This window comes from Arabidopsis thaliana, chromosome 4, assembly GCF_000001735.4.
Source record: "Arabidopsis thaliana chromosome 4, partial sequence".
Taxonomy (NCBI): Eukaryota; Viridiplantae; Streptophyta; class Magnoliopsida; order Brassicales; family Brassicaceae; genus Arabidopsis; species Arabidopsis thaliana.
The window spans coordinates 368,929-393,748 of NC_003075.7; the positions used below are offsets into that span (position 1 = coordinate 368,929).

General features: G+C 34.3%; 7 protein-coding genes, 1 long non-coding RNA gene, 1 other non-coding gene and 1 pseudogene across 11 annotated transcripts; 4 read left to right on the top strand and 6 right to left on the bottom strand.

Moving 5' to 3' along the window:
• Positions 1-902: 902 nt before the first annotated feature.
• MIR165b lies at positions 903-1,084 on the bottom strand. Its single transcript, NR_141716.1, has one exon. It is a non-coding gene; the product is annotated as a microRNA ath-MIR165b precursor (primary transcript).
• Positions 1,085-5,031: 3,947 nt separating this feature from the next.
• On the bottom strand, positions 5,032-6,422 carry AT4G00890 (proline-rich family protein; the record flags this gene model as incomplete). Its single annotated transcript, NM_116315.2, has 1 exon — positions 5,032-6,422. The coding sequence occupies one exon, from the start codon at positions 6,420-6,422 to the stop codon at positions 5,127-5,129; it is 1,296 nt and encodes a 431-aa protein (NP_567197.1). The 3' UTR covers positions 5,032-5,126.
• AT4G00889 (uncharacterized protein) lies at positions 5,188-6,276 on the top strand (the record flags this gene model as incomplete). Its single annotated transcript, NM_001340275.1, has 4 exons — positions 5,188-5,341; positions 5,420-5,575; positions 5,669-5,905; positions 6,206-6,276. The coding sequence occupies 4 exons, from the start codon at positions 5,188-5,190 to the stop codon at positions 6,274-6,276; spliced, it is 618 nt and encodes a 205-aa protein (NP_001328934.1).
• A 2,130-nt stretch (positions 6,423-8,552) lies between the features above and the next one.
• On the bottom strand, positions 8,553-8,980 carry AT4G00891 (annotated as a pseudogene). Its single transcript has 3 exons — positions 8,918-8,980; positions 8,680-8,835; positions 8,553-8,597 (listed from the first exon to the last, which is right to left on the bottom strand).
• Positions 8,981-9,659: 679 nt separating this feature from the next.
• Positions 9,660-10,096, top strand: AT4G03765. The gene has a single exon (NR_141751.1). It is a non-coding gene; the product is annotated as an other RNA (long non-coding RNA).
• A 768-nt stretch (positions 10,097-10,864) lies between these two features.
• On the bottom strand, positions 10,865-12,527 carry AT4G00893 (F-box/kelch-repeat protein). Its single transcript, NM_001084872.2, has 2 exons — positions 12,374-12,527; positions 10,865-12,114 (listed from the first exon to the last, which is right to left on the bottom strand). Exons 1-2 carry the CDS (start codon positions 12,466-12,468, stop codon positions 11,043-11,045), a joined length of 1,167 nt encoding a protein of 388 aa, NP_001078341.1. The 5' UTR covers positions 12,469-12,527; the 3' UTR covers positions 10,865-11,042.
• Positions 12,528-12,859: 332 nt separating this feature from the next.
• Positions 12,860-13,715, top strand: AT4G00895 (ATPase, F1 complex, OSCP/delta subunit protein). The gene has a single exon (NM_116316.2). It carries the CDS (start codon positions 12,895-12,897, stop codon positions 13,468-13,470), a length of 576 nt encoding a protein of 191 aa, NP_567198.1. The 5' UTR covers positions 12,860-12,894; the 3' UTR covers positions 13,471-13,715.
• Positions 13,716-13,734: 19 nt separating this feature from the next.
• On the bottom strand, positions 13,735-17,922 carry ECA2 (ER-type Ca2+-ATPase 2). 2 transcript variants are annotated; one of them, NM_116317.4, is made up of 6 exons: positions 17,569-17,922; positions 15,834-17,372; positions 15,613-15,734; positions 14,864-15,526; positions 14,662-14,771; positions 13,735-14,566 (listed from the first exon to the last, which is right to left on the bottom strand). In NM_116317.4, the coding sequence occupies exons 2-6, from the start codon at positions 17,296-17,298 to the stop codon at positions 13,762-13,764; spliced, it is 3,165 nt and encodes a 1,054-aa protein (NP_191999.1). In that variant the 5' UTR covers positions 17,299-17,372; positions 17,569-17,922; the 3' UTR covers positions 13,735-13,761. The 2 variants fall into 2 exon arrangements, with proteins under 2 accessions (NP_191999.1, NP_001329712.1); NM_001340276.1 differs by lacking the exon at positions 17,569-17,922 and having other exon boundaries at positions 15,834-17,551.
• A 537-nt stretch (positions 17,923-18,459) lies between these two features.
• On the bottom strand, positions 18,460-22,513 carry AT4G00910 (aluminum activated malate transporter family protein). Its single transcript, NM_001340277.1, has 6 exons — positions 22,023-22,513; positions 21,790-21,927; positions 21,414-21,686; positions 21,210-21,334; positions 20,969-21,112; positions 18,460-20,882 (listed from the first exon to the last, which is right to left on the bottom strand). The coding sequence occupies exons 1-6, from the start codon at positions 22,357-22,359 to the stop codon at positions 20,442-20,444; spliced, it is 1,458 nt and encodes a 485-aa protein (NP_001319836.1). The 5' UTR covers positions 22,360-22,513; the 3' UTR covers positions 18,460-20,441.
• Positions 18,523-20,475, top strand: AT4G00905 (NC domain-containing protein-like protein). Its single transcript, NM_148184.3, has 2 exons — positions 18,523-19,030; positions 19,435-20,475. The coding sequence occupies exons 1-2, from the start codon at positions 18,937-18,939 to the stop codon at positions 20,130-20,132; spliced, it is 792 nt and encodes a 263-aa protein (NP_680550.1). The 5' UTR covers positions 18,523-18,936; the 3' UTR covers positions 20,133-20,475.
• Positions 22,514-24,820: the final 2,307 nt, after the last annotated feature.

Here is a 24,820-nt window from a genome sequence, read left to right on the forward strand (position 1 = left end):
TGTGGTCAGGAATTAACAAATATGTAAAAGTATCAGGTTATTTTGAAATATATGTGACGATATATATATATATATATATATATATATATTTATAGCATGTTGAGCGGCCAAATGCATTTTTAATACGTATCAGATTCCTCCTCTTATGAGTAAATTTGAGACTTATAATTTCAATGAAAATTATTAGTTTGATCAAAAGAATATAACGTAATACCTAATATACTAGTGTTTGGTTAGCGACGGAAAATCAAAATAAGTTGCAATCAGCCAAGAATATGTTCTTGCAGTATAATGAAAACTAAAAAATAAAATAAAATAAAAGCTACTTTAGTTATGTAGATATGTAATTCTGTAAAAAAAGGAAGTCTAAATCGCCAAAATGTTTGACTAATTAATAACTTTATGCTGCTTTTTAACAAACAAAACAAACTTTATGTTACTGTCTCTAAACACGTACGTATATAATTATGTAGGAGATTGACTGCTTTCTAACTTAATCAACTACTGTATATACGAATTATTCACTTAAAAAATTTAGACCAATATTACTTTCACAAAAAAAAAAAATCGGTAATCATATAAAGCGACTTTTTAACTCTCTTAAAATGTTTAGTAAAATATGCTATTACAATCCGACGTTAGCAAATTTAAAATGGTTTACAATTTTTACTTTATGTGGACTTGTGTAGAATACAAATTTTATTAGGGACCAGTAAACATAGTGCAAAAAATGATGAAAACTCATAATTATTGGTCTATTGGATCAATGAGCATATAAACAACTAAAAATTAAGAGAAAAAAGATAGAGACGCCAATGGTAGTTACCATATTATGTATATATATACATTGTCAAACCAAAAAATAAAAATCTAATAATCAAGGTTTTGTAGTTTCTCCAGAGTGATTGAAGGCAATTAACATGTTGAGGGGGATGAAGCCTGGTCCGACGATACCATGTGGCATGTATGTATATATATGTACATTACATCAGTCATATAATGCATCATAACATATAAACATGTGTATGCGTTTATGATATCCTCGATCCAAACAACATTCCCCACAACAGAAATAGCCTCTTCATGATTATCAGTCGCAGCTCAATCTTATGTGAGTTATATATACAGAGAGATAAAGTGATAGAAGATCTTAGAGAGAGAGAGAGAAAGAGATGGTGATGATGGTGTTATGATGAGGGAATGATGGGGATAAGAGGAAGAGATGGGCTTTTAAGAAGGCTGAAATAAGTCGTCATTCCGAAACCCTAGTCTTGTCTTCTTAGAAAAAAAAACAGTATTTACTCAGCCGACATGTAATTTTGTTATTAGTAGTTTTTTTTGGTTAATTATCTAATTCCTTCTTTACTAATTGTGACATATTTAAAACTAAAAACTAAACTAAAATAAAATAATAATTGTGACATATTTTCAAAAAAGAAAATCTTAAGAAGATACATTACCGTTACATATTCTCTAAAGTAACGAAGTTATATTATATGTATATAGAACGTCCATGCATCCGATCTGTATAAAACGTAGCATTTTTAAACTGGTGTGGCTATTCGATAATCAAACTAAACCATTAGTTCTTCGTTATACCAATTCAGGTTATCCAGAAAAATATAATTGGTCTATCATTTATACGAAGTATATATATATATATTATATATATATATATATATGTAGTATATGAAACTGAGAAATAAAGAAGGCAAGAGAAAATAGTCAGAGTAGTAGTTGGGGTACATTGAGGATGACCAGTTGTAGAAACATATTTATTTTTGTTTTACTTTTTAGGTACACTGCCAAGTTCCCACTTTATCAGTACATACACGTTTCAATTAATCTATACATACTTAACTAGATTTTAACCCGCGGTATACCGCGGAATGATTTATTTTTTAAAAGTAATATATATTAAAATTTGCAAATTTTAGTTTTATAAAATATTTATATTTTACAGTTTATAATTGTTATTAAGTAACGCTATACGACAAATCCATGAGACAATTGTTAAAAAACTGAAGTTTTAATCTTTATTAAAACAACATATTAATAACATTTTAAAATTTTATAAATATTGATTCAAATACATCCACAATATAATCCAATTCCAAAATTAAACCCGTTCTGTAATTTCTTTACCCGTCCCGTGATTTTTTTTAAAGTAGTAATTTTAAAAATTTAAGAATTATGTATTATATATAAAAGTTTTGTAAATTGTATCATTCTCTAATACATTTATATTTTATAGTTTAATTTTATATATAGTAACATTATACATACCACATAACATTTTTGGTTTTATATAATCTTTTCTAAATTAGGATGATTTTGATATGTTTCATATTAGTGGTCTTAAAAAATAATAAATTAAAGATTGAACCCGTATTGAAACGGTGAATTAATTATATTTTACTTTTTTATTAATGATGAATCAAAAATCCGTCCCTCCAAATCCGTCTTGCCAAAAAGCCATTTATTTTATTAATATTAATTTTATTTATGATATGACTATGATTTATAATCTAAACATTTTAGCTAATAACATAAGAGTGCACCATATTTACTTAATAAAGAAATGTACCATATGACCTGAATGCACTTTTACCTAAATCCACTAAAAAACTCTTGCAAAAATACTATAGAGATAAGAAACGATAGTCGGTTTTGATAGGTATAAGATTAGCAAATATATTAATTAGCTTAAATTAGTTAAAGAATACAAATTGAAAAGGTATATTACACTTTATTCGATTATAGTATAGAAACTTATATAACACAGAGATTTGATAATTTTTTAATTGTTGAATATTTTTTTTTTGTGCTAATTTTTATGTGATTAAGATTTAATTGATTTCGTATATAAAATATTAATTTGTTTTACGAATTTATTTGTTTATAATTTGGTAACATATAGATATTTAAATATTCGGTACATTTTGCTTTAGTTTAGGAAATCTTTGATGACCCGTCTTTAGATCCAATAAGCCCTATAATAAAAAAATGAATATTGTAGTTAAATGATTTTGGTAACCTTAATGACGTTATTAAAAGATTCTGTTTTTGATTAAATTTTTCTAATGACATTGTCATGTAATTAATTACATAAATTAAGGTTACATTTAAAATGTACTTCCCAAATAATATAGTAGGATTTTTTTGCCTAACAAATACGAATTTAGACTATAATATATGTAGCTGAGTAATAAAAATACAGTATACATTTTTTTGTTATTACAATCGCCAATATTGTTAATAAAAATAGATTTTATTAACAAAGATGGAGTACTTTATACGTTTGTTAAAAAAACATTAATTTATTTTATACGTTTATGTGTAACCTCATAATATTTTTGATGGAATTTAAGATGTATATCTGATAGTTTAATAACTATATATATACATCGATCATGAATTCATGATTATATATATATATATATTTTTTTTTTTTGAATTCATGATTATATGCGCACATATACAAGAAAAATTTGTAGAATCATGAGGTCTAAGCTAATTGGAAGTATTAGTGGAAAAGTTGTTCAACGGGAATACATTACTCTTGTTTCTTTATGGCATGGGGTATTTTTAACTTGGAACTTCACGCCACTGTCTAAACCCCATAGATGTTCCCAATATATAGTAGTTTTTTTGTTTAAGTATATTTCACAATATTCATTTCTTTAACTATATAGTTCTCCCAATATTTCACCATACTTTTTCTTAAACCAAACTTTTTGGTTATTTGAAATAATCCATAATTTTATATTTTTAAAATAGAAAAAATCATTAAATATTACTATTTCAAAACTAATAAATACAGATGTGTATGTGCATGCAGATAGTCTGGCGACGACTACGTTTTGGTGACATTGTAATTAGGGAAGTAATAAATACAAATAAAGCATGCTGTCAAGTTTTGAGGCATGTTTGTCTCTATGCTCTTCAAGCTGATGCTATCCAGCTTCTAATTTTGAATACATTTTTCTTGTTTAGTATTTGAATCATTTTTATTTATTTATTAGTTTGCAATTTTATCAAAAAGAATAATCTCTATTTACATATAGCCTCTGTTATTTAGGCTGAAAATTTACATGTTGTAGGTTTAAGTTTTGATTGTCTTACGTCAATTTAAAATGTTACTACGTTTGACCCAAAACAACATCATGGAATATGTTATTACTACTATTTTTAGTTTTGAAAAGTGAAATATGTACACATCCTGGGAATTTGTAGTTTGATTTGACTTTTCGTTAAACATTTTTACTGTATCAGTTTGACCAACAGCTGTATATATATATACACAATAACAAAATAAAATTATTTCTTTTCATAACTGTATATTAGAATCAGAAGTGTATTTTTAAATAATACAAATTTGTTAGCAAAAAGAAAGTTAAAAAAATTAATACATATACCACCAGTGCATTAACAGAAGTATAATTGTGTTTGCTTGGTTAGTAATTTTATTTTTTTTTGTCAAAAATATCTACATGCAAATAAAATTCATAGTGTATAATGTTTTGGAGTATGATATATGTTGAGCTGGCCAGGTATGAGTTATAAATGCGCTCTTTAAGTCTCGTGGGTCAATAAGGACAAGGCAATAGCTCCTTTTCTAATCCCCGCGAATCGCGAACAGGAACGATTATATTTACACGAATGGTCCTTTGACAAAAACAACATAACATTATAACTTAAAAGTAAACTCAAAATACATTACGGTAATTAAGTTCTAGTTATGCATGTTGCGTTAAAATATGCAAAGGACTCTAGTCTATATAGTTAGGGGACAAGGAAACCGTGGTCCAAGATGTCGTGGCCAGATCAATTAGTAGTCTACAGTGAGTTAGCTCTTCTCTCACTTTTCACTTGTTTAGTTTTAAATTGCTTCTTACCATGAAAAAACACATCCCAAAATCATGGTTTAATGGGCCGGCCCAAAGCTTGTAATCTTTATATCTAAATTTAAATTTAAGGCCCATTTTGTGCTTTATTTTCCAGCGCCAACTTAAGTAGTTTAAATCCGGGAACAGAATTGAAGAAAAATCACAACGTTGATCATATATAATAGTGATACGAAGAGACGATTGTATTACAATATGTGCAATTATTTAAAACAGTGGTTAAGAAAAATCACAACTTTGATCATAATCGATCGTCAAGTGGACGCCTGGTTTATGATCGATGGAAGATGAATCAAGCGAAAGAGAAGTGTTGAATCCTTGGACGTTACTGTTTATGAACATCATAATCATTGGCTCTGTTTTTTTCTCTAATGTTCCCCTGTTTTTCGGAACTTCGTTTTTAGCCGGAATCTTGTTCATGAGGTTGGCGTCAGGTTTCACTAGATTCTGCTCTGGTGAAGCGTGAGATTCGGTGTTTGTGAGTTTTGGAGAAGGAGATTTGATTTGGTTAGGTTCAATTTGGGGTAACGATGGTTTAGGTGACGGTGTAGTTTGGGAGAGTGGTGAAGAAAACGGCGGCGGTGGTGCGGTGATCGTAGCTGGAGAAGGAATTGGTGATTTCAGAGACGATAGTGATATCTGTGCCGTCGGAGATGGTGGTGGCATAGGTGATTTAGATTGGTGGTTTTCACTAGCTTTCGGCGACAACAGTGGCGGTGGTGATGGTGATGAGTGTGTCTGAGATCTTGCTTGTTTATCAGATTTTGGTGGCGAAATCGGCGGTGATTGGGACCTTGTTTCATTTTCATCAATGGATTTAGACGGCAAAGGAGGTGGAGACGATGCTTGCGACATAAGCGGTGATCGGAGCCGAGTTTCGTCTATGGATTTAGACGGCAAAAGCGGTGGTTTCGGTTGGGACTCGAATTCTTCAGTAGCGTTTAACATCATTGACGGCGAAGACGGTGGAGTTTTGGCTTCTTGTGGTGGTGGTATAGGTAGTTGAGTTTCATCACCAGTTTCTGTTGATGTTGGAGGCGATGGTCGGAACCAAGTTTCAACGATAGATTCAAGCGGTGGAGACGGTTGGGACTGAGATTCTTCGGTAGCCTTTAGGGTTGACGAGGGGGACAATGGTGTTTTTGGTTCTGTTGTTAGCGGTCGAAGAGGCACTGATGCTAGAAATTGCTGCTGAGATTCAGTGGATTCTGGCGGCGACTTAGGTGGTGATTGGATAAGAAGGTTTCGATGTGTTTTGACATGTTTTGACATCAGTGGTGTCATTGTCTGTGATTCAGGCTCTTCCTTTGATTTTGGTGATAACGGCGACAAGGGTAAAGACTTTGGTTCCGGTGGTGATTGTGGATGAAATAGCGGTGACTGTGGTGGTGATTGAGACAAAGTTTCTTGAACAGTCCTTCGTGGGGGTTGGCTGCTGACGCTTTGCCGCAGTTGGACAAGTCTAGCTAAGTTTCCTAACCGGAATCTCCGGCGAGATTGTCGATTATTAAACATTAGTGTTATATTCTCATAAACTATTTAGAAATGTATGCATATGTTTGGCTAAAATAGATATGAACGAGAGGAGACAACTTTAACATACACGAAACATACCTTCTTGAGACTAAGTATATTGGTAACAAAAAGAAAAGTATCGGATTCACCTTTTATGTCATTTCACAAATCACGTGTTCGTATACCTTTCATTTCAGGGGAAAACAAACTAACAAACTTGCAATACGTTCAAGTTCAACAATGTAAGAGTTGACTAGGACGTCTTGAATTAATTATTAACAAGGCCTAGGGAGACATTAATAGGCTTTGGGCCATTACTTTAAAAGCCCAACTTAAAACGTCAACTTGGGAGACAATTTTTTGAGTAAGCGTTCTCATGTCTCCTTTTGAACACAACAAACCTCTAAAATCTCTTTTTACTCTACATATCCTTTTTTTTTAATGAATTATATTTAGACGATTTTGCCCTTATCAATATTAAAAAATAAATTAAACATAAATTAAAATTAAAAACAGAAAAACAAAAAATAGAAACAAAAAAATTCGTTAACTACATACTTCTCCGGCGAGTCCGAGGAGCTCTACATTGTTGTCGTTTATTACAAGCTGCGTTGAGCTACGAAGTCCAGCTATGTATCTAGTAGAACAATCCAAAAGCTTTCAAATAGGATTTACATATTTTGAAATTCAATCCAATTAGATTTAGATTATTGTATTTTAGGTAATTGATATATTTATGCAATTATTAATTTATGGTATTGATGAGACCATATATTTATATTTCAAAAAAATTAATATCTTATTAATTTATCGGTATCTTTTATTTTTTAATTTATAAAAGTTATTAATTTATCGAGTATTAATTTATAGAGGTTTATACTTTTAAAACAAAACTTCATAGTAAGTCAACTATTTTTGGAAGTTTATGTAGTTTGTACTATTATTGTTCATAAAACTTGTTTTAGTGCTATTTTTAGGAATTTCTCTAATTGAAATGGAATTGTGGCAACTAGCGTTAGAACCCTAGATTGAAAGTTTATATATATATATATATATATATATATATAACAATATAGCGGCAAAGAAACCAAGAAATCTAAAGAATGTACTCTCAATAATATAAATAGAAACAAAGAAAGAGAGAAGAAGCTAAATAAAGAACCTGTATGATCCGAATTACGAAGATTCAAAGCCATTGCACAAAACATATAAACAGAATTAGTCCCAATTGATCAGATGATGAGACGAATTAGAGAAGAATCCATTAAAATTATAAGTTCTCGATGCGAATTAGACAAGTAACCATGAAAACTATAAATTCTAAGTACCAATTCCTGAACGTGGCAGTGACTACAGTTAAACCTCTATAAATTAATATTCGATAAATTAATAAATTCTTTCAGTCCCGAGTTGGGACCAATGTAAAAATTGATACAAATCGATAAATTAATAAGATAATAACTTTTTTGAAAATTTTATATAAACGTATGGTCTCTTTAATATCATAAATTAATAATTGTATAAATACATCAACTATATATATAAATATATATTATATGTAATAAACTTCAATGATATAGAATTCATTGGTTTTTTTTTCTTCTTAAATTTGTATTAGTTCTTGTTTGAATTTAGCTCTATTATTCTTACTATATCAAAAAAATTTGGTATTGTTTTTAGACATAATTATTATTTTTACTTATAATTTGTTCTAAAAGTATATTTTATATAATGAAAGAAATATAATATTTTCATATAAAAATAAAAAATTAGAAAATTAAGAAAATCTCTCTATCGATAAATTGAAACCTCTATAAATTAATAAAATTTTGCGGTCCCAAAGTTATTAATTTATAGAGGTTTACTATATTTGTTTTATTTGTTAATTTAAAAAATTTTTGGAAAAAAATTCAATTATGAGAATCAGTAAATAACATCAACTAAAGTGAAATATATGCAAAAAAGATTGAGTTTCGTACAGCGGTTTTTAGTGCTGCATGAAAACAAACCAAACAAATCATCTCTAGTCTGTACAAAAAACATAGTTTCACATTAACCCTACATCATCATTCGGGGATTTTTCGTTTATGGGATTTTAGAGCACCTTCGTTCACCACACCCACTTGAAGCTCATCCTTCCATCTCACGCACTTGAAGATTTTCAGTATCTTTGAACTGCAGAAAAAAAAAGAGGAGGTTCAACATTATATCAGAAACAACCAAGAAACTTAGAAACGAGTCACCACATCACACACACCTCAGCAAGGCCACTGCGGACTAGCAACTCCTGCCTTCTCAAAAGGGGGTCTTTTTTACTGCCTGCAACTGTGACATTTTCTTGTACATCTTTCACCTCCTCACCATTGTCTTTGCCATCTGAGTCCGTTGTTTGAGAGGTTGTCTCTGACTTATCCTGAAAGAGGATATATATAGCACGTCAAAGGGCTTACAAACAACCGAGAAAAGCATAGTAATATCTAAGTATTTAATTATACAAGTAGGGTAATGGCATCTTCATTTTCGACTAAAGACTCGATGGGAACTGCTGCCTTCTTCATAATGGAAGATCTGTCATGTTCCTGCCACAAGTGAAATGAGAACTAAATAATAGAATTGGTCGACAAACCAAAACGATATCGGCTTTCAGTGTACAAGGCTTGACAACTTACAATAATTTCAAAGGATACCTAAAAGATGGATATCATGAAATCAGTGTTAATCACATTTCACAACCATTTACTGACTAGATAAACATGATCATTTACTGACTGAGCATATAGAGAACTCTGATGGTTACAAATCCACATATGGATACATGGCAGAGATGTTCACAGCCTGGATTATGTTCAGGTTAATACCCATAAGAACATATGAAGCTACATCAGATTTTCCTTGTTGAGTGTGGCAATTGAAGTGACGAGAGATTTCACATTTGGTCTTTCTCGAGCTTCATACTGCAGACAACATGTGGCTGAGCTTCCATTTTGTTTGAGAATTGACCCTCAAGAGCAGAATTCATAACATTGCATAGTCACTGAGAAAGAATGAAGCAGGAGATCCAGCAAAACGGTTCCAAAACTGAATACTACACTCTCTCTGGTGTAACTCTACCTGGCATAAGATGAACTAAGTGGATTTAGCTTTGAGAACTTTATGCCCTGAAACATTTTGGAAGCTAAGGTACATATATAAAAATGAAGCAGAGAGAGTTTTACACCTTGTCAAAGAAAACCCTGTAAGCATTGATACAAAGCTCTCCCTTTATTACTATAATATTCCAATGCTTTCTTTTCAGAAAAAATAATCTGATGCTGTTTTCAAGATCCACACTTATAACAAGAATAAACAAAACACTTGCATAGTTTCCGTTGATATGTGATTTATTCAAACTTGTCCGCTTATTGAAATAGCAAAAGATCTTTCGCCTCGGGTGACATGTGTACAGTTGAAAACTTTGGTGACTAAGAGCATGTCCATTGCAGGGACCTTACAAGTTTCTTAAGAGAATCCTAATGAAAAGAAGCAAAAAATTAAATCAAAATTGTCTAATTAACCAAGGTGCGAACCTTGAATAAGGTATTTTTGGGTGAGTAAGGTTCGCTGACGTGGCACTATATCATTGGAGGACCAATAAAACAAAACAAGTTTTTTTCCTTTCTTCTTTCTCTCCTCTCTCTTGGTTTCGTATAGAGTTTCTGGGCTTTGGTTTATGTTCAAATTTGTGTTTGATCTGTTGGTTTTTAAGATAAAAATGTGACCCTTTTGCTACTTATTCACTTCTCATTAGCATTACAACGGATTGGTGACACAAAATAATTGGTTCTAGGTTTATGTTTATGCTCTTTTGTTTGCTCATTTAGTTGATGTTATCAAATAATTGGTTCTAGGTACGTGCTTTCATTTAAGTTCATGACAGTGTCTTGAGCTGGAGATAGATTATTTTATGTTCTTCCTTTGGTGACAATTTCATTAATAGACCTCTCATCTTGGACTTTAGTTTCCTCTTGTAAGCCTTTTGATTTGTATTCTTTTTCTCTTTTTTTTTGCTTTTATGTCATCATATATGTTTACAATTTGTAATATTTTCTAATAACTTTTAAGTTTTATCAAATAAATTATTTTAAAAATATTTTTGCTTTTTAAAGAAATTTTCATAAGGACTCCACCATTGGATAACAAAAAATTTAGAGACTAAACAAAAACTCTAAACTTTAAAATTACCAAAATATATTATTAAAAAATGTTAAGGATTTTTTATAAGGATTCAATCAATGGGCATGCTCTAAGAGATCATGCATGGATTAGTTAGGGAAGCTAATGACCTATGTACAACTAAACAGCTAATGAGTGTTAACCTGCAAAGCCGAATTAAGTCAATGCTCTACAATGTTTGAAGGTCTTGCAGAGAATGTAAACATTTGTCTCTAAACAATTGCAAAGGAGAATCAGAAAGAGTCCAATGTCAACTTTAGAAGAAGAAGAAGACTTTTACAATAACAGCAACCAGTTCTGGTAAACAAAAACACAAGAGTGATGATGACTCCCAAGTTCCCAATTAAACCTGACTTCTAATCATATCTAACCCAATAAAAAAAACATTTCTCAATTGTTATGAAAATCTTACAAGAAGTAGTCTAACACATTCTTCGGCGTATCAATCCAAAGGCTTTGAGGAGGACAAAGTTCTACCCATTGCTCCCATTCTTTAGGCGTATTGTACCTGCTTTCATCAAATGAAAAAGAAACACAATGTTTGCGATTGTAACCAAACCTTGAGAAATAGACATTGTTCCTCATCCATGGGAGATTATTCCTCAACTCAGAGTTATAAAAACTGACAAAAAATGTCATCCCATCAAGTGTTGTCCTACTCAACTCCTTCCACTTCATAGAGAATAGTTTATACACCATTGGCTTCTCGTTGCTACATGTAAACATTACAAAGAGCTCTCCTTTCTTCTCTACCAAGAAAACTGCTTTCCCACACCACATATATTGGTTCTCATGGACATACGGGCATCTGAGTTTATCCGCACAAATGTAACTCCATTCACGATAAGATGGTTCAAAGCTATACAAAGTTCCTTCAGCGTTAAAGCAATAGAATCGATCTCTCCGATAGACAAGGTTGCTTTGCATGTAAAACAATCTCAGAAAAGTAGGGAAGTCGTTAGTAATCCATTTAGTTGCTCCAGGATTGCAAGTACTGACAGTGACACGATTAACCTCACCCGGAACAAACTTTATCGCTAGTAACACACAATCATCTGATGTAGGAGGACAAGAGAACGCAATCTGCTGAAAATCAAGCTCACACATTGGCAAACTTATGATATCCCTAGAAAACGGATTGAAGAAGAACACGTCGTTTGATGAAGCTTTACGCATAAGTAACCAACCGAATCTTGAGTAACAAACAGTTGATTCAGCTAACTCTGGGAGATCCAACGTGTGTAACTTCCAGTGTAAAGGGTCGCGGAACTCGAACAAGTTGCCACGTTTAGGAAAACACATAAGCCAAGGATGCTTATCGACTACACGAACAGAGACACCAGCTTCATACCATGACTTACAAGCTGCTGATGCTCGTATGTTATCTTTTAAGACAAGAAGTAACATTATCTCCTCTATGAGGCTTGATGGTAGGTCAGCGAAACTCGGGTTCATGATCTTTTTACTGGAATCTTGAAATCTGCAAAACAATCAACTTTAAATTCTTCTCAAAGTGAAAGTTCTAATATTTCAACAACTGATCCAACCAAAAAAAAAAAAAAAAAGAGAAACGTTATAAGAACAAAGTTTGTTTTCAATTATATAAGATCTATTGATTTTCATGGAAATGTTAAACTAGATTCATTTCTGATTCAAACCAATTTTCCCCACTATCAAACTTCTCAAATTCGATACAATTGAATATCACAATTTGAAGAAAATGGTTGAGAGTAACCAACCGTTTACGTGAGGCTGTGGCTGGAGACGGCGGATGTGACGCCATATTCAGAGACGGCGGAGGTGACGCCATATGCACAGACGGCGAGGGTAGCATATTTTAAGACCTTAGTAGGGTTTTTGTCGTTGACGAAAAAAACAAAAGTAGGGTTTGTCGTTTTAGATACTTTCCAGTTTTCACTTTTCACTGATCATATTCAGAATCAGACACCTTTAATTTCTGAAATACAAAAATAGCCCATTTGTTATAAAGATTAGGCCCATTTAATATTTGCGCTTATACAATGCATGATTAATGACTAAAACCCTTAAAAGTGGTTAAGTGCAAAATCAACTTTAGATTTTTTTATACAAAATCAACTTAGATTTTTTAATAACTCTAATCCCGTATTTTTTTTTTTGGCAGTTATTCAATTTTGTACGTTACGTATACGTATACGTATGAGATCTAAAGATATATATTAGTTATTTCGAGATGGATAAAATGTGAAAGGCCTGCAATTGTTTCATTTTATCGTCAGCCATGGATACTCTCTCAGCATCCGTTTCATCCTTGAACCTCCCTTCTCTTCCTCCACCACCGCAGCCACCGTTGAGATCCATCTCCAGCCGCTTTAAATCCACCGTAAACGCCACCACTTCTGCTTCATCTACCAATCTTTCAAAACCAACATCGTCTTCACCTTCTTCAGCATCATACTCACAGAACAGAAACCCTAATTTCCTCAAAGCAATCTCGTTTCATCTTCCGCAAACGAAACCCTCGAGAGTTGTTACTCCTCCTCCTCCTCCGGTGCATGATAAAGCGGCCTCAGGGTTTGCTGCGGCGCTCGTTAGCGTTTGTCAATCGAAGAATTGTCTTGGTCGGACTCAAGAAGATGTCAGAAGATTGATGGAGTTTCTTGTGGGAGAAGAAAAGAAGAGGAACAAGGTCTTAGTCAATGATGTTGTTGAGAGAGGTAAATTTGGTAAACACTTCAAGGGCTTGGTCAAGATGTTGATTGCAAGAGGTAAATCTGGGATTCTGGTGGATGTTTTAATGGAATTTGAGAGAATCTGTAATGAATTGGTCTCAAAAAAACTTGTCTGGGTTTCTTGATGATACAAAAGATTATATCTAATCCAAAGTTTGCTTCTTTAAGAAATGTTACACTACTTGTCTTTGGTTGATGTTTTAATGGAATCTGAGAGAATCTGTAATAAATTATTTGTTCTTGATGAAACAAAAGATTGTAAAAGAGATTATATCAAATCCAAAGTTTGATTTAGCTTCCACAAAGAATTTAAAAACAATAACAGGTTAACTGTGTCTTTGGTTGAGGTTTCTTAATGAAACAAAAGATTGTAAGAAAAAAGTTACTGTCTTTTGTCTTTTGTGTTGATCAGACTTTTACATTGTCTTGATCTTCTTCTTGATTCTTGTCCTTCTGCATCTCCCAATGAACTTGAGAGCTTCATCGATCAGAATCACAGGGAAGGAAACAAGAATAACCACAAACCATTCCCTGAAACTCAAAGGCACAATCCCAAACACATTAGCTAAGAAAGGAACATAGAGGATGACACAGTGTAGCGCAAAGGAGACAGTCATGGCCACTAGTAGCCAAGGGTTTCTCCATGGTGGCATCGTTAAGAGACTGTTGTCTTCAGACAACGCGTTCAGCGAGTTAAACATTTCGATAGCCACAAGAACGGTGAGTGATAATGTCATTGGCTTGACTTTCCCGAGAGTGAAGTAATCGCAAGGATTGTTCTCAAACGCGATGGTCCTAAGACCACCTGCGACTGTGTAAGGAGTCGCCGTGAAGTTCGTTCCCCACGAAGAACACTCTGACCAGTTCTGAAGCTGAGTGAAGCTAACCAATGTGTGTCCATCTGAGATTAGGCTAATCCCAAGGAATGAAGCTTGTGTGTACCACAAGACAAAGATTCCAACAGTTGCAACTCCAACATAAGAACCAATCACTAGATATCGAATAAGAACCCATGAATCAATGAGACAATCATCGCTTTTGCGGGGTGGCTTCTTCATGATATCAATATCAGCTGGATTGAAGCCTAACGCAGTAGCAGGAGGACCATCAGTTACAAGATTAACCCAAAGAAGCTGAACCGGTATCATACATTCCGGTATCCCCAATGCCGCGGTTAAGAAGATGGAGATTACTTCTCCAACGTTTGATGATATCATATACCTTGTAACAGAATCATTTCAAACCACAAGATCAGTACAATTTACAGAGGAAATAGTAGTACAAACATGACCTAATGGAAGGCTTTTTGTTGTTACCTGATAAAAGCTTTCATATTGTTGTAAATGGACCGACCTTCTGCTACAGCTGATACTATAGTACTGAAATTATCATCTGCAAGAACCATATCCGAAGCTTCTTTGGCAACCTGAAAATGTACATCATCATATAGTAAGTATCAGAATCTGCATATTTTGTGATTCTTGAAGGTTGTTTTACATAAGTTAGTTAGTTAATTACCTCAGTTCCAGTGATTCCCATGGCGATACCAATGTCAGCAAGTTTCAAAGCAGGAGCATCATTCACACCATCACCTGTCATGGCAACTATTTCTCCCATTTCCTTAAGCATCCTAACGATTTCTTGCTTATGCCTTGGCTCAGCTCGAGAGAACACTTTCCCTCCAGATTTTGACAGAATCTCGGATCTCCGTGAAGCCGGAAGAGACATAAACTCTTTACCAGTGAAGCTACTCTGCGAAAGATCTTCATTCTCCGAAAACAATCTAATTTCACAACAAATAGCTTCAGCTGTTGATTTGTTATCTCCAGTTATAACCATTACTCTTATCCCTGCGTCTCTGCAATCTTCAATTGCTCTTCCAACTTCTTCACGCGGAGGATCTCTTAGACCAACAACTCCAACAAAGATTAGATTTGTTTCGATGTTCGAATAGCTAGAAGGGTCCAAAAGCTTCTTGTGTGAAGGATGTTCTTCGGAAGAGTAATCCGAAAACTCTCCTAATTCGTCTTTGTAAGCTAATCCTAAACATCTTAATCCTTTTGAAGTCATTTCAGAATGTTTCTTAAGGATTACTTCTCTGCTAGATTCATCTAAAGCTACAAGAGATCCATCAGCAAGCTGTGCAAAAGAACTTCTCTCAAGTATACTCTCAGCAGCACCCTGCAAAGAAAAAGAAAGGGGAGATTCACAAAACGTTCTTCACCAAAAACAAGAGAAGAGAAGTAATAATGGTGTTTAGTGTTTACCTTAACGAGAAGCCGGTTTTGTCCATTTGGTTCGCTCACAATAACACTCATGGACTTACGAACGCGATCAAACTCTAATGTCGCTACCTTTTTCGATCTTTTGTTCCACCAATCGCAACAAGCTAGTGCAGCAAGAATGGAGAAAAGATCAATCAATCAACAACATAGCAGATGAATGAAATTGTGCTAATGTAATGGTGTGAAAACATTCTAAAACTTACCTAGCTTCACTGAGCTACCATTGTCTGAAAAGTTTGTAACTTCCTCGATGTTCTCACTGTTCTTCTTCTCCGGGATACCCATCTTCTCAACAAGAACTTTCAATGCTGCTTCTGTAGGCAAACCTGTTGCTCTAAACAACTTCCCTTCATAGAACACTCCAGCATCATTACAAATTGAACATATCTCAGCAACAGCTTGCAAGTTAGCATCCATATTGTTGCAGCCCCAATCCACAATTCCACCATCTTTAGGATCATAAGTCGTACCACTGACTGAAAACACTCGAGTAGTCGTTGTTTTACCGCCTAATGTGAAGAATTCGGTTGCAGACATCTGGTTTGTTGTTAAAGTCCCGGTTTTATCTGAACAGATCACAGTTGTGCAACCGAGTGTCTCTACACTCGGGAGCTTCCTCACTATCGCGTTCTTCTGCGCCATTTTCCTCGTCCCTAAAGCTAAACATGTCGTGATCACAGCGGGTAAACCCTCGGGTATCGCTGCCACTGCGAGAGCAACAGCGATTTTGAAGTAGTAAGTACATTTCTCGAATGAAAACTTGATATTCACAGGTTTATAGCCATCCACAACATCCCAAGAAACAAAGTTCTTGTAGTTTATCATCCACACAAGAACACAGACAATGCAAATAGCTGTAGTCAATCTACTCCCAAACTCGTCTAGCTTCTTCTTTAACGGAGTCTCGCTCTCTTCAAGCGACGCCTCGTGAATCTGTCTCTGGATTTTCCCGATCTCCGTATCCATACCTATACTTGTCACAATGCAAACGCAGCTTCCGTTAACAACCGTTGTTCCAGCGAAAACCATATTTTCTTTCCCTTGCAGTTCACAATCATCCATGACTACAAGATTCGCTCCTTTCAAAACCGGCATTGCTTCACCGGTTAACGAGCTTTGCTCGACTCTTAAAGTGGATGTTTTCAAACCGGAAACTCTCATATCAGCAGGGACTTTATCTCCTACATTTAACTCCACAATATCCCCTGGAACAAGCTCTCTAGCAGGCAAATTAGGCAACACATTCCCATCTCTCAAAACCTTTGCAGATTCACATTGCATCTCTTTAAGAGCCTCAAGTGCTTTCTCAGCATTACTCTCTTGCCACACACCAACCACAGCGTTTAAAATCAGAATCAAAACAATCACAAAAGGCTCAACAAAGGCCTCGAACCCTGAACCTGAGCCGTGTTCCTCACCTAAAAAGGCTAAAACGAAAGAGATAAACGCAGCACCGAGAAGAATCTTCACAAGCGTATCGTCGAATTGTTCCAATACAAGATGCCATAAAGGCTTGCCTTTCTCCTTAGCAAGCTCGTTAAAACCGTACTTTTGACGGCGGATTTGGACATCTTCGCTAGTTAAACCCTTGTCTAATCTTGTCTTGTACTCTTTCAAACATTGCTCAACAGACCAAGACCACGCCGAGAACGACTTCTCCTCCTCCATTGGTTCAAAAGCTTTACTTTAACTCAAAACGGTTATTTTCTTCTTGTGTATGTGAGAAACCGTTTATCAAATTCCTGTAGAAAAATTTCAATCAAACAATGAAATATCAATTTTTAAACAACAAATAAAGTTACAGTTTTTATTGACGGTTTGATATCTTTTACAACATAGAACATAATAAATAATCAAAGATCTAAAAAAAATACAAACCCAGAAACCCAAAACAAGAACTGAGTTAAACAGAGAGAGAAACAGAGTATAAATTCTTACCTAAATTCCAAGAAAAACCAGTTAGAGCTTTCGTCATTGAAATATCAAACATGAAAGAAAGTCCATCAAGAAAGAAAAAAATGATTTGACTAAAAGTTTGCTTGGAGACAAAGCTGAAGAAGACCCAAGAATTTTTGAAAAAGTAAGAAGTAAAATTTTATTCCCAAATTTGATTCGCGTTCTACCACTAAAAAGGAAAAAGGACAAATCTTGATTTGGACAAGTCGTGGTTTCGTGTTTGAAACTCGTTGTCTTTTAATTTTTGCCTTTATTGCTTAAATTTTGAATATATTTTGCTTTGTTCTTCTTCTCTTCTCTCTGTGGTTTTGCTTTCCACTTTCCAGAAAAGCGAAGGTTTGGTAATAGTGATATACGTGGTCCCATCTGATTGGCTGTCCATAAAGAAAACGGAACGTTATTAACCCCTTGAAAAGACTGTAGTACCCTTCATTTAAAACTGTTATTACATGTTTGACTTTCCCTTTCCCGTACGGCTCGCTTGATATCGGGGGATATTCCATTTTACTTTCAAATTATTATTATTAAAATCACTTAAAATACGAGTTTACAGATAATAATGAAATTAAAAAGTCAACGATTAAAGACTTTAATAAACCAATGAAATAACCCAAAAGTTCCTTACTACAGTGTTGTTATAATAATCGCAATAAATATTTTAATTTTCAAACATCTGTCAGTAGGAGTGCTGTCTGAAAATCTGCAAGCCTACTCAAACCGTATTAATTGTTATATTCGCTTTTGTGGTTACAACAAAAAGCGAAGTTCCTCGAAGTTTCTTCCATTATTGCCTGATCTACCTCCACTACGCTCGGCTCTATATATATTTTTCTTATTATATACTCACTCCAAAGAAACTCATTAACCAATATAGCTTATAATAATAATTAAGTATACAATTATCGATTGTATAAAACTCCTACTTATATCTTCCTTCGTTCAGATTAGAAAATTTGATTAATTCTAAGCATTGTTCATTAGTTGGCAATGAGCAAAATAACAATTGGTTGATAGATAAATAATACGCTTTTCGATATTTAGGCCGTAGAGCGTTTTCTTTAAGCCCAATATGAGTCCAATACACCAAGAAAGGAAGAATAAGATTCCAGGGACACTTTAAAAACGGCGTCGTGTTCACAAAAGCCTTTTCGTATATTGACCATATTACCCTCCACAGCGATTGTCGTCATCTAACAGTTAACGCCGTCAAAAGATTCTGTAACGGCATTGGTTCAACAGTCTCCGGTTTGATCGCCCAATCATATCTCTGCCGCTGACGTAAGAATCTACTTGTACACTGCAATTTCCACAAGCCAAAGGGAAAGCTTTTATTTTGAGGAAGACGAAGCAATGGGTGTACTCACGAACAAAGTCGAGAGAGACGAGCTTAAACCTGGTGATCACATCTACACTTATCGAGCCGTCTTCGCTTATTCTCACCACGGTACCTTCGATTTCTTCCTTTTGATTTCATCATCAATGAGCTTTTGGCATGAATCATCCATAGTTTTTCCTCAATTTGGATCTTCTTTGTGTAAATTTTAGGGTTTATGTTACCTCTTTCCGTTGCAGAGATGAAGAAACAAACCGTCATTTGGTTTCTTATTGGGTTATTGTGTCAAAAACTCTGTTTTGTTATTAGGTCTTTTTCCCTCATGCCAAAGTTTTTGACTTTATTGAAACGGATCTTCAAAAAGTCTCATCTTTTGTTTTCTCTGGATTCAATCGTACTGATGATGACTTGTCCTTCTATAGTCAATGGTGGTAGCAAATAGATTTTGATTGCTTTTGTTGACATTTCAACTGAAGAAAGCATTTTGTTTTCTTCTAAATTTTCCACATTTGTAGGCGTATTTGTTGGTGGTTGCAAAGTGGTTCATTTCAAACCTGAGCACAGCTTGATATCTCCTACACTCGCTTCTTCTTCTTCTTCTTCGTCTTCTTCAGTTTCAGAGGTTAATGATTCTTCAGAAGCTCCTTGTCCTACATATCCTGACTGTGGATATAAACGACCAAAGAGTGGAGTAGTACTTTCTTGCCTAGACTGCTTTCTCAAGAAAGGTTCTCTCTACCGTTTTGATTATGGAGTCAGCTCATCGATTTTCCTCACCAGATTCCGCGGTGGCACGTGCACAACTGCTCCATCTGACCCGCTTCAAACAGTCATCCATAGAGCAATGCACCTTCTCCAAAACGGATTTGGTAACTACAATGTCTTCCAGAATAACTGCGAAGATTTTGCTCTCTACTGCAAGACAGGATTGCTCATTCTGGATAAGAACGGGGTTGGGAGAAGTGGTCAAGCCAGTTCTATCATAGGTGCTCCTCTAGCTGCACTACTCTCGTCACCTCTCACATTGTTGATTCCAAATCCTGTTGGTGTAGCAACTGTCACTGCTGGGATGTATTGTATGAGTAGGTATGCTACTGATATCGGTGTTAGAAACGATGTGATCAAGGTTCCTGTTGAGGATTTAGCTCTGAACCTTGGCCTTAAACCTCTCAAGAGAAAAAGGAAAGCTTGTGACACCAGCATTTCCAGGTGAACACATATTCTATAATATTCACCAAAAAGTACAGAACATTGGCCAATGTTTAGTCACGATCTTATTTTTCCTTGATCTCTTTCTTGCTTGCCATGGCGACATAAGGATTCTCTAGATACATTGTAGATTCCAATCAAGATTTGGTTCTATCACTTGCTTTTAGCCTTAAAAGTTGAAACCATGCCGAAGAAAATTTCGGATACAGAACTAAGCAAAATCATACACTAAAGGCTTATATATACACATGAAAACTTCTTCGGTTTAAAATCTTCATGTATGATGAGTTTTCGATGTGTAATTGAAAGTGATTTAGGAACTTAGTGGTGGTTGTTTAGTGTTGTTGTCTCCGGTTTTCTTTTTCGAATCTTGTTCGAAATCTGCAAGATTTGCCAGTTCATCGACTGCTTCAACGGCTGTTTGAATTCTAGCTGCGTTTTCGATTAACAACGAAACCAAAGTGGCAACTGGAAGGACTTCATGTAGGCTCATGGACGTGGTTCTCTCTTCGCTGTCTACTTTGTTCTCCTCTTCAGATGGAACTTCTTCAGGCTTATTGGTTTCAATTGGAACATTTTTTAAAGTTTCTTGAAGCTCTTGTACTGCAGAGTTCATATCAAACACCAGGAAATCCATCTTCGATGATTTTCTCGTGTTCTTCATCATATCCGCTAATTCTCTTAGGATTTTTGAAGAAGCTGAGCTCAGTTTCATACATGCCTCCCCGAAATGGTTCTTGACCTGGTCTGGTGCCTGTAGAAGCAGAAGACACCACTTTTAGTTTCACAGTCTCTGAAAGTTAGTCTTCTTCAAAACTATGATAAAATCTAAAAGGTTACCTCTGTTTCATAGTTGATGCAGATACTGAGATTCTCAAGGCAATAAGCACATCTGCGCATAGCAGCCCCTATCTTTACGTATAGCTTCCATGGATGCCGAAAGTTAAAGCTTCCATGTGCAGGTTCCCATCTCGCTAGATTCGCCTGAGAGAAAGAAAAACCCGAAAACCGAATAAGCGGCTGCAAATCAAAAAGATAAATGAACTTTTCTTTATCCCCATAGATAATCTGTTTAAGTTACCATGGCTTCCTCTGTTCCCTTAGAGTTGAGTACACATTTGAATCCTTGCAATTTCATGTTAGTGTTTTCATCTTCATTTCGATTCGTTGAGACTTCGTTCTCCTTAAAGTACTCTGCTACACAGCCTGCAGTTTTAGTAACAGTCAGCACTCTAGCTATAATGCTGAATCTGTCATAACAATTTTGGTTTCCTTATTCCCTTACCGTCTAACGAATCAGCAAGTTTTTCGAGGTTACGTTCAATAAGACGGTGAAGCTGAGATCCTGCCCAAATCGGACAGAAGAAGACAGTAATGATAATGCAAATAGATGTTCCTATTGCAATAGTTGATACTCTTTGCTGAGCCAATTCAACAAGCTTATCTACTCGGTAACCGCCTACTGAGACAAGGCTAAATGTGAGGATAAAGATCATTGCTCCATAGTCGAATCTGGCTTTGAATGACGGCACAAACCGCGAGTAAGTAGCTGCGAAGGCTGCAAGAATCAAACCCACAAGAGAAATTTAATAAAGATGGATCCTTCTTTTTTGTTATTTGCAATAAAGACTGATTCTTGTTAGGGTTTTGGCCATTATTACCAAAGAGAAAAACAGAGCATCCAATCACAAAAACCTCAGCTTTTCCTGATTGTGTGGCGACCCAATGAACAGCAATGCCTAGTGATCCAGCTAATATAGTTGCCACAACTCTGTTTACACATTTGCAGAATGTTGCTCCTGTTGTACATGGAGATACATATACATACATGTCAATTTCGCTAACTAAGAAGAAGAAAGTTGCAAAATTCTGAAAATGGGTTTTGTTTACGTACCAACATTGGACTCGAAGACGACCACAACAGTCATGATAGCCCACATAGCATTTCCTCCAACACCATCATACAAAGGTCTCATGTAATAAAAGATTGAGACTAATGAAAGTGCAAGTCCTACTTTAAGACAATGTACCACTTTGGCCGGATCATCTGCCCCAATCCTCCAAGCTTTCCTCATAAACTTAGCTACCCGCTCCATGATCACCTTCATTACCAAATCCTTTAGCCAAAGAAAGATCCTTTTACTTAGTCCCGATCTAGGAACCAATCTCTCTGTTGTCCCATTGTCTACACTTATCCTCCACTCTAGCTTCCCTGCTTCTTGTGTTGCCATATTATTATACCCGAGAACTTGAATTTTTAACCCTAAACCAGAACTTCCGAACAAAATGAGTCTTTTGGTTAAGAATGTTTTGGGTTTGTTTTGATGAGCAATGCAATTTGGAGTGTTACATATATAGAAATTATAAGACTTTACTACTTTTGAAAATTCTTGAACTGATTTTAAGTGGTGAACTAATATTATTTGTTATCTACTACTATATATTATTGATAACTCTCTCCCACTTTGATATGCAAAAAAGATGAAGTGGCCTAATTGAAATTTTATATGATTTGTTAAATTTTGTGCTACAAAGTCGTCATCGCATAAGTACTGATGTTGAAACCTTCGTACATCCATCCATTTCATTGCAACGTCATAAATTTTATATCATCGAAAAAAAGTCACAAAAATTAGATAATAAATTTAATGTCACAAGAGATAAGAAGTTTTGATTCATATACATTAATTGCACATCTAAAAACGATCCAAGATTTGGTATATAATCAACCCTAACTTGTACTATAGTCTATCATATAAATATATTGTAAGTTCGTTTCATACAATTATATACTCGTAAGAAATTTGAAAGGATTGATATCATTTATGATTGAGTAGCTCATTACTCAAATTCCATCAACCAAAAGGTTAACTATTACATGCACTAGACACTAGCCACTAAAGTGATATCAATATATATATATATATATATATATATTTGAGTGTTTATTGCATATTTGCATGCGTACATACATACATGATTTCACGTTAATTAAGTAAAACACATGAAAAGTGGATTGTCGTAAGCAAATAAAGCCCTTCGCATACTCCTTTTTTGGATTAGAGAATTCACTGCATGACGAAATAACTTTATTAGTCTTATTTGATGTATTATTTATTTTTTCATTCGTTTAAAAAAAATATACCTACATGCACCAAGTGATATCAAAATATATATGAAAGTGGCACGTTTGACTTGCACTACCTTTTAATAATGTACATATCAAAAGTTACAATTCTTGAGAGGTAACATATATATACAGACAAACCAATTAGAAGAAAATTTGACATCTATAACCTAACTTTAATTTAGGTCACTAAGTGTGCCCCAAATCATAAGAGACCTAATTTAATTGGGCTCCCTATCAAAATATTATCTTGCCCTAAGTGGACGCACTTATATATATTATCACTAAACAAGATTTTTATTTATGTTTTTTTAATTCATATGTGTGGTCCAAAATTAATTGAAGAAATTTTTTGTACTACTTTAGCTACTTCGGGTTTCCCTATTGGGTCTTGTGAATATTTATGAAGTTCCCTTCAGCTTATCACTTTTGGTTAATGATGTGATAAGAAGAGCGGTTTAACTTTATTTTGTCTTATCGAATTAGTTTTTAAATATATCGTGTTGGAATTAGGTCATGATTGAAATAGATTTTTTTATAAAGATTTTTATTGTATTTCGCAAAATAAAATCTAATATCATCGGCATGCAAATGTTGATTGAACAATAGGCAGAATTTATTTTTGTTCTATATCGCAATATCAAATGAACATATCATGACATAAAATAAATATATGATGTTTTCTTTTCGATAAAATAAGTTATTTTTTTTTTGTTCCTAAGGAACAACAAAAAAAAGTTTTTTGTTTATTTTATTTTATTTTTTTGCAAATAAAATTATTAATGTTTCAAGTTTAACAAATAAAAATATATTTCAATGTGATTTATGGATACTAAATAAGCTCTTGACTTCTGTTCTCAACTTCTCATGGATTATTTCGGATTTTGCTGACACAACATTTTTAGTGGATCAAAGTGGCTAACAAAGTCATACGTCCTATATATCACGTTACTTCTTTTGTCTCCTATTTTTTTTTTCATTTTTCATTTGGAAGTTTGATGATTTTTATTTTCTTGATAAAAAAATATCAATACTGTTTTCAAATACAAGTTAAAAGATATAATAATTCTACAAATTTGATAGTTTAAAACTACATTTACCTGAATTATTTTTAAACGTGGTCCAACACTCTCATAGACAAATCGATAGTTTCCTTTTATGAATGCCGAGTCGTTCGCTAATCTGACTTACATGCAATACAACTCGTACGAGCTAAGTAATAACTACGTGACACCGATGCATATCTCTTTGGGCCAGTCGGATATTCTTAAAAGGGCGATTAGGCCTACCTTAATAGGCCAAACAAGTCCAACAGTGCAGGTTTAATTACGTTACGTTTTGGTCTATTATATTTATCCAAATCTCTAATCTATATGACACTATAATTTGGGCTTTATTAGGCCTATTTAAGTGTTACTAATAGTCCACTATGCTGTTCGTGAACGACGTCAATTTGCATTAATAGTCCACTAGCTAGACAAAGGTTTCACTAAAGAAGCCCTAAACCGTTTCGTTTTCCCAAGAACTTCTTGTTCATCTTCTTCGCGCTCGTCTCTTTCCAATTC